The sequence below is a fragment of the Lolium perenne genome, chromosome 7 (assembly GCF_019359855.2).
Source record: "Lolium perenne isolate Kyuss_39 chromosome 7, Kyuss_2.0, whole genome shotgun sequence".
In the NCBI taxonomy this organism is placed as follows: Eukaryota; Viridiplantae; Streptophyta; class Magnoliopsida; order Poales; family Poaceae; genus Lolium; species Lolium perenne.
Genome location: NC_067250.2, coordinates 116,659,250 through 116,668,226, shown reverse-complemented (window position 1 = coordinate 116,668,226; position 8,977 = coordinate 116,659,250). Strand labels below are relative to the sequence as shown.

Sequence of the window (8,977 nt, the reverse complement as noted above, 5' to 3'; positions counted from 1 at the left end):
TCTCATCTTTTTCTAGAGCATCCCAATGACGTACCACAATTTTATATAAGGTAGAAGTTGAATTACAAGATACTGCAGACCCGTGCGAACACGGATTGCAGTTTACACCCTCCCTACAAACACCTAGCTGTTATCTCTTGCTAAAAAATTACACACTCCAACTCCAGCTATGTTCCATAGATTAAGTTTGACCTTGATTCTGCCTGCAAGCACTGCAGCTGAGCATCGTTTCCGGGCATTGCCAAAGACATGACTGTTTTGTTGTTTCCAAAACCCCTTCTATCTGTAGTTCTGTCCTCTGAATTCTGTTTCTTGTCTTGCACCACCAAGTCCTCGAGCTGATCTGAAACTACATGGGTGTGGGTGAAGTCACCAGTGTTTGCAGCGCTGAAACCCACATGCCAGCAGTGCACCGAGGCAAAGGCAGGATCAATCTTGGTTAACGACGGCACCTCCCTCTCACTCACTACTCCAGGTAAAGAATCGCCCACGCATGTACAGTTCTTTCAGTTCATGCGAGCTCACAAAACCTAGAAATTAAGCTCAAAAGCCGATACGCTGTGGGGTTATTGACACATTCAGGTTCCCTCTCTGTTTCCTGGAAGAGCTACACCGCTAATCAACCATCCTAGATAGCCAGGTGAAGCTCCAGCAGCTGCTTACTGCACGGGGCAACCGGGGACGCTGACTCCCGGCGCAGTCGGGCAACGAGCCAAGTCACAGTGGTCATCGACCTGCAGCCCCCACCAGTTCACACCGTAGATGCCTCTCGACTGTAGCATGGCGTAGGACGCCATGCCCATGAACACCACGCCAGCATCCAGCGCAGCCGATAGCACGTAGTTGTGCCGCGCCCACCATGCCTTGTACCGCCGGTAGACGACGTGGTTGAAGGTGAGCCCGAGGGCACCCCACATGAGGTAGTTCACGGACCGCGCCGACGGCATCACCGCTGTGGCGCTCAGCAGCACGGGCATGCTGATGAGCCGGATCCACCCCCTTTCCGGGAAGGCCCGGGACAGCGCCCACACGGGCACCGGCGCCAGCGCACCGGCGAGGAAGAAGTAGTTCATCTTGGCGTAGCGGCCGAGGCGCCCGAAGATGCGCTGCGGGCCGACCACGCCCCAGATGACGGACGCGTTGTAGAAGACTTCGTCGCCAGGGCACGTCCACGGGCTCCCCGCCGGCAGCTTCGCCGGGTCGCAGATGTTGCTCACGCTCTCAAGCAGCCACCACGATGTGCCGAAGTAGACCGACGAGGCCAGCACGGTCCCCACGAGCTGGACAGTGAACATGGACCGCGGCGGGATCTTCATGTAGTGGCCCAGCTTGAAGTCCATGAGGAAGTTGATGGCCTGGGACATGCTGATGTAGCCGTACGTCTTGAACACCACGTTCGCTAGCGGCCTCCCTGGGTACAGGTACCCGATGATGAGCTCGGTAACCACATTCACAGGTTGCTGATTGGTGGTGGCGGTGATGATGCCGACGGGGAGCGTGGAGAAGCAGGCTAGCCCGGCCGCCAGGAGCACGCCCCAGTAGGGGAGCTGCAGCTGCTGCCCAAACCCCTCGCAGCTGAATATAGAGAGGCCGAGCACCAGCACCAGCATCACAAGAAACCACCACTGTGGCACGACCGCGTAGTTCTTCTTCATCAGCCTCGTGTGTATGTCGCCGGCCTGCCCGCTCACCGTCGCCTTCGTCTGCCTCCATATCGATCTGTCGTTTTCCGATTTAATTGGAACAGCAAATATGGCAGCGACCTTAATTCAACACAATAAATCGTTGCACAAACTAATGCACACCTGCCGTGGAAGAGGGCGACGTGGGACAGAGTAGCGGCCATCGCGGCGAAGCTGAGGCCGTAGTTGAAGGCGAAGAAGATGCTCAGGTTGATCTGCCCGGCGTCATCATACCCGGACTGGCTGAACTTGAAGGTGGCCGGGTCGAGCACCCGGCTCACGTCGTACCGGCTGCCGTTGGCCATGAACACGCTGGAAGAGATGATGGGGAAGCGTCTGGCGTCGTACGCGTTGCTCCAGTATGCCACGGGCAAGAGCACGTACACCACCAAAAAGAACCCCGCCATCACATTCATGATGGCGAACGCCGGCGTGGACAGTGGCGTGCCCAGGAAGCCGGCCACAGTGGCCCAGTCGAGGCCAAACGACCCGACGCCGAGCCCGTGCGTGCCTGAGCCGATCTGCTGCGCCGTCACAGAGTTCCTCCATACCAGGCACACCACGGAAATGCTGGAGATGGTCGGGAAGAGGTAGTTGGGAACGATGTAGTAGGCGAAGCTGGTGGCAAGGACGATGAGGAAGAACTGTAGCCTCGTGCTCCCTCCCTTGGGCCGCTTCTCCTTCTCGTGCAGCGCTCTGAAGAGCGAGACTTGTACCAGGTTCGACGGCCACCACATGTAGGGGGAGTCCACCAGGAACTTCCTGAAGAGCCCAGCCCAGCCATAACCCATCAGCTGCCCCAGCACATCAACAGTTCAACATACTTCAGTGCCAAATGAAATCCGAACTGAAATGCTCAAATTACAGAGAGAATTCAGAATGTTTAGCAACACCTGGGTTGTTTGAGTGAGGATCATGGCGGCGAGCGGGTGGATATCCCGGTGGTAGAAGGCCTTGACGATGGTGATAACGCCGACGGCGTAAACATAGCTGGAGCCGCTGTTGGCAAAGATAGTGATGAGCACGTGCTCCTTGAGGTTGAACGGCCCTGGGTTGAGAGAGAAGGACCAACGGGTGCCCTTGATCCCGACGACCTTACGAGGGAGGCATGCAGCCATCAGCCTGCCGATCGGCAGGACCACGATCTGCACCGAGAGGGAGGATATGTAGAGAGGGTTCTGACGGTAACCGAAGAACTGGTTGCAGAAGGCCAGGAGCACGCACGAGATGAGCCCCAGAAACCATGTCCTGAACGTCATCACGGGCAATGTCGGGTCGTCAGTGATCGGCACGGTGAGCCGAACCTCCTCGATTGGACAGTCGTCCACTTCATCTGCACAAGGTAATTCGCAGTGTCAATAAGAAAATCAATCCACACGGGAAGCTCAGGACTAAAAGAATTAAATTCTTCTGTTTCGCTGGATTGCACAACGAATTGGTCAGATTTTTGTGAACAGCTAGCTAGGCACGAAAACTCACCTGCTATCTCATCTCTGGTGCCCGGCCCTGTATTCTGTATCTCCAAGTTGCCGAGCTCAAGTTGTGGTGGCTCCTCCATTGCACCGCTCTCTTTGCGAACCTCCCACCAAGATTATGTTCTTTTATAAGACGAATCACTCCCGGGCTGGTTCACACCCGTAATCGTGGAGCTGTTTGAGCGGCTATGGTGAATCCTAGTGCAATTAATGATCCTATTTGTCTGGTCCAGGTTAATATATGAGTGGATTTCGTACTAAATTTAATGGAGTTCTGTTGACAATCAATACAGTGATATATACTCGCATTTATAGTAGCAAATAGTTCACAGTAGAGATATACTATTGTTGAAATATTGGGCCCATTTTTAGTGGTCCAAATTAGATTTCAGTTTTCCCTATAAATCTCAAAGTCCACATAGTGGTAACCTTGTGAGTTTGAGTCCAAGTAGGTGGCAGCTCACTAGGGAGTGGTAAGAGGTGGGAAGTTTAATCCCACATGGAAAGTTGAGAGGAAGTTAGACCACCTTATAAGGTGGGTTGTTCCACCACTAGTAAGTGAGTGAGAATAGGAGTGCTACACACGCGCTCCTCCTCCTCCTCGCTCGTCTCGACTCGACACGCGGCGCGCTCGTGGTGAGTGGATTGAGCCGAGACTTTCCTTACTTTTTGCAGCTCAGGAAAACGAACAGAGTCCTAGACGGACGCGTCACAGTTAGTCGGTTCGTGTCGCTCCCGGACCGTGGGCTATCTGTACCCGACTCGAAACGTGCGTGCGACGTGGGCGTGCCCCACGTTGCCTAGGGTTTCCTGAGCCTATATAATCTCTTGCCCGGCTACCGCAGAAAGATATCCAATACACGAGTTAGGGTTTCCACCTCTCTCTGCTTGCGCCGCCATCGTAGCCTACTTCATCCCGCGCGCCGACGTGCATCGGCGAACGGGAGAGCAGGTCTCCGGAACCGCTCGTCCTTGCGATCCTGTACGGGAGAGGGTGAATTAGGTTTTTGGGAAGCGCTCTGCGCGACTGTTCAAGCTCTTTATCACGGGTCGCCTTCCGTCCAAGTCGGGCGGTGCTGCCTACCGTCGTCTTCAACGCCGTCTACTTCGACTCGTCGTTCCTGTCGTCAACAACGTTGTCATCAACAACGTTACTGCTGCGACATCATCTGCTACACCTCCACCGCCACCTCCACCAGATCGGTACGTGCGACATATCTCGATCTGTTTAGCGATGGATGCTTTACCGTTTGCGCTGCTGCTACTCATGTTGATTAATGCATCTAGTATGTTCGAGTTTCACATGTTAGTAGTTGTTGTCATTATGTTTTATATTCTAGAATTAATCATGAAAATTGTGCCTAATTATCCAACAATTATAAAATATAGTCTAAAATAAACAAGAAATTTTCGAGGTCTTTAAACTTTTCCTTTTTTCATGACATAATTTTGTACGTTTTTGAAGGCAGCCTAACAATAATAATAACATATTGTATATCATATCACATGCCTGTAAATACCAACAAAGTTTTTCTCATAATCATCTGTGGTGTCCGTCCCTGCATTCTGTATCTCCAAGTTGCTAAACTCGAGCTGCGGAGGCTCCTGAATTGCAGCGCTATTCTCGACAATCTCATTCATTGTAGCTAGTAGTTCCTGCCAAATGACACAGCAACGAGAAAATGACAATCTCGTCGTCTTATGTACAATGTGTGGATTGCACGCAACAGGCTGCTCACCCAACTAATCTCCCGCTTCCATAAATAGGGATGCAAAAGTGGGTCCCGCATAATCCCGCAAAGATCCATCTTCAGCTCAAGCTGTGCTACATGTCTGGATGCCAACTGCCGAGAATTAAATTGAACGAATCGAAATCCGATTCGTCCCACTTGTCCTGCCGCTTGTGGCCCAATTTTGGTAGTCTGGACCTAAGTCGTGACTCACTGGCACAGTGGTGCGAGCACAACTACGCGTCCACAACGAGCCACGGGTCGAATTAGCCTGTTGTTTGGTAGGTCGGGCTTCATCGATTGGGCCGAAAAAGATTTTCTGTTTGTTTGCCAGCAGTCAACCTGAAATATCGATGGAGATGAGATTAGTCATGTTTGGTACCATCTAGGCATGCCTAAGGTCACATCATCTCTACAACTGGTAGCCTTACCATGCTATCACCTCCCATCACACAGAAATCAGTTCATGACAGTTGCATACTAACGAAGCTAGCAGTTCACAAAATCAGCCCTAGCTAGTATGAATTGTAGTTCATAACACGATGCTCCCTAGCTACTACGAATGCCAGTTTATCATCACGGGGTAATTCAACATACGGCGGTCAAATTGGGGTTCAAGAAACAGGGATCAAAGTGGGGTTCTTATTCTTCTTCTTCACTTCTTATTCACTTCTTCTTCTCAGATGGTGGCGTTGCCTCTGGCTTCCCACATTGTGTCTGCCTACTTTTGCCTCTTCTCCTTACAGGAAATTGTCGCATGCGTCCACATGCCATGGCCGGTCTCTACTTCATCAAAAGTGACAACCTCTTCGAAGAAGTCACCCTCGCCTCAACCTAGTATCCAGTTGTGAAGAATGCAGCAAACAAGGACTAGCTTTACTTGAGTGTCAAAAGTGTGGACTGGTTTTTGGTCAAGGACCTTGAACTTGTTCTTCAACGCGGCAAAGACTCTCTCAATGGTGACTCTAAGGCTTGAGTGTCTCAGATTAAACTACTCTTTCGCATTCTGAGGTCGGTGCCTGGGAGAGAACTCGTTGAGGTGGTACCTTGTTTTCCTGAAGGGAGTAGAATACCAGGTCGGCGTGCATATCCAACGTCTCCAAGGTAGAACTTACCCTCGGGGATTTGCAACCCATCAGGTCTTGACAAGCTGTCGGCCAGGATGCTCGCATCATGAGTTGAACCCTCCCACCCAGTAAGCATGTATGTGAACCTCATATCAAAATCCACAGTTGCTAGCACGTTCTAGCTGGTTTAGTGCTTCCTCCCGCGGAATGCTGCAGACATTGATCTTGGTTTCTTTGCAGTCACATGAGTACTATCAATAGCCCCAATACAATCCTGTCAAAAAATTAGCACACAGTCATGTTTCTGGCAGTAGCACACATCTGATAGGTAGAACAAACATGATTTTGTACTCATCTTGAAATATGGGAACCACATGTAGCTGTTCTTGATCTTGGGTGTTGTGTTCGTTGATGCTGGCTTGATCATTTCACATATGAGCTCGCCAATTGCATACAACACGTGCTGGAAGTACCGACAGATAGTCTCCGTGGATCGCCTGAATTTGCTATGGATGACTCTGAACTTCTGGTTATGACCCACGACATGAAGAAAATATTGTGACTTGTTCTTCGACAGAGGTGTGGATGCTATCAACCAACAGTCCTCTCTCCTTGAACGTTTTCACAAGTGCAAAGAAAAGGGCTCTTCTCATCCGAAGCATCTGGATAGCCTCTACATCGTTGGAGTTGTAGATGTACTTTAGGTTGACAATCCTCTCCTGATATCGTTGTAACATAGGACCGTAACTGACACGAGGAAAAGTAGCATGCCTAATTGCTCTCTTGTGCACCATCAGGATCCAGACTTGTATGCAAACGATGAGTGTTGCGGCGTGATGCACAAGATGGAGCTGGTCAGTCTACTCAAACAAGATCTATGCATTACAAATGGTCTTATACAACCCAACTAGTTCTACCAACATGAATCTGACAGTACAATAGAGCGGAAAAGTTTCCCCTTACCTCCATCATGGCGGACGACGGACACGGCCGAAAGCCGCCGCAGATGTGCGCAAACTCCTCCGCGGCTGGAAACGACGACCCTGGTCTGGCGATGGAGATCGAAGGGAGATGCGCGCTGCCAGATCTGGGTCGCCGTAGCCACCGCCGGTGCGAAAATTTGGGAAGGCAAAATTTGGGAGGGAGCTAATAGAGAGGGTAACCCAAGAGAGAGATTACTCCTACCTTTGCCACGCAACACCGCTGGAATTTCGGCTTCTCCCGCCATGCCGAGGCGGAGCGTCCGTGCGAACGGCGTTGTCGATTTTCGTCTCGCCAGGGCCTGTCCCTGGTGAAACTGTCAAACTGGACGTTCCTCCAGGGTCTATCCCAGAGATGCTTTAAGGCTCGTGGTATGCAATAACGCGAGTGAGCCTAGGCAACCAAACAGACCTAAAAATGTTGGTCCGATTCGAGCCAAGGGGCGCCAACGCTTCAAATGCGCCCTATATGTAGCAGCTAGCTTAGCCATGTTTTGCCGATATAGAGCTAACTCAACTATGTATGGTGAAACAATAAGGTTATCGTAAATATTTACTACTCCATATCACCATTACCGTTACTAATAAAAGAGCGAGAGACAAGTGCACGACTACCCTGCGCTCGGCCAGCCGCACCGGCCTGGAAGAAAAGGAAAACGGAAAAGGCTGGCCGGTGTTGCTAAGTGATAAAGAGTTGGATCCCTCCAGGACCGCTCGCGCGGGCGGTTCCGGAGGGCGCCCCTCCCTGCCGCCAAACAACCCAGATCTCGAGCTCCCCTTGCCGCCGCCGCCGCTGCCGCCGGCGGGGGTGGCGGCGCCCGGCCGCCGAAGGCGCAGGGCAGGAGGGCGGCCCTCTTTTGCCTCCTCTTCGCGCGGGGAGAGGGCGAGGTGGAGGACTGCGGCGGGTGGCAGGCCATGGCGGTGAAGGTGGGCGGCCTAGGATGGCGCGGTCGTTGGCGATGCAGCGTGGGGCGGCTCCGCGACGGGCTGCGGCGGCGCTGCCCGCCGGCGACGCATGATCTGGGCCGATCTGGGCCCGATCTGGGTCATGTGGGCTGCAGCTGTGCGTGCCCGGAATGGAGTCTGCAACATGGCGGTGGTTTGTGCGTTGCTGTGGCTCTTCCCTTGCAGGACTGCTGGCTACTCACGTTTTCCCCGCAGCCGTGCCAGATCAAGTGCTTGGTCGTCTTCTCCGCAGCCGGTTAGTGGCGTGGGGGCTGCTAGCCTGGCATGAATAAAGGTGGTCGTCCTAGGGCTTTTCTTGTGCGAAGATGGAGACCTTACTGGAGTCAGCCCCTCCTGATCTGGCCGGAGTGGTGTGTTCCGGAAAGCTCCGCCGGCGGATGTAACAGCGCTTTTTTTGCCTGGAGTTCGTTGGTCGGTGGTATTCGGTCCGATGCACCCATGCTTTTATTCCGGCCGATTGGTTTTCGGAGGGAGCATCGTGAAGCTCTGTTCTTTCTTGCTATATGGAAACATGCTCCATGGCGAAGTTAGAGGCGGAGAATACCATGAGGGCCGGATTGGAGGACTTGCTATGGAGGTTCAAGTTTTTTAGCGCTATTGAGGGGCTTGCTTGGTATTCTGGGTTTCGTAACAGCGGTATGCAAGAGGGGGCGGCCATACAGGTGATATCCAGAGTCTTACCTTTCAGGATGAAAATCCAAGGCCTGGCCTTAACTGGTTGTGCCTGGCAATGATTTTGTTAAAGGCATTGCTTTGAAAGCGGGGGCTATCTTCAGGGTGAAAACCTAAGGTCTTCTGATCGGGCGACGATAGTGTTTGTGCACTGTTACCTTCTTGGATGCGTTGCTTTTGAAGAGCCTGGAGTTCAGGTGTTGTCTTGGTGGAGGATGTACCATTGTTGCTAGGGCTGGAATACCGTAGCGGGACTTTTCTTTTATGTATCTCTTCTTTATTTTTTTGGCTGTGTGCATCCGTAATGCTATTAGAGTATTGCGTTGTTGCAGAGGCTGGGTGTAATTGGTATCTTCTTGATATTAATATATACTCCTTATCGAAAAAGTGATAAAGAGTTAAAAT

General features: G+C 52.0%; 1 protein-coding gene across 1 annotated transcript; it reads right to left on the bottom strand.

The window, feature by feature from the left end:
- Positions 1 to 26: 26 nt before the first annotated feature.
- On the bottom strand, positions 27 to 3,419 carry LOC127323784 (oligopeptide transporter 1). The gene is made up of 4 exons (XM_051351904.2): positions 3,162 to 3,419; positions 2,576 to 3,015; positions 1,806 to 2,476; positions 27 to 1,719 (listed from the first exon to the last, which is right to left on the bottom strand). Exons 1-4 carry the CDS (start codon positions 3,238 to 3,240, stop codon positions 660 to 662), a joined length of 2,250 nt encoding a protein of 749 aa, XP_051207864.1. The 5' UTR covers positions 3,241 to 3,419; the 3' UTR covers positions 27 to 659.
- Between the last annotated feature and the right edge of the window lie 5,558 nt (positions 3,420 to 8,977).

Excerpts from the sequence above, each read along its gene's own strand:
- LOC127323784 (XM_051351904.2), bottom strand. The coding sequence starts at position 3,240 with ATGGAGGAGCCACCACAACTTGAGCTCGGCAACTTGGAGATACAGAAT. Across the intron at positions 3,016-3,161 it reads CACCAGAGATGAGATAGCAG|ATGAAGTGGACGACTGTCCA; the intron begins GTGAGTTTTCGT and ends TACCTTGTGCAG. Across the intron at positions 1,720-1,805 it reads GTCGCCCTCTTCCACGGCAG|ATCGATATGGAGGCAGACGA; the intron begins GTGTGCATTAGT and ends GGAAAACGACAG.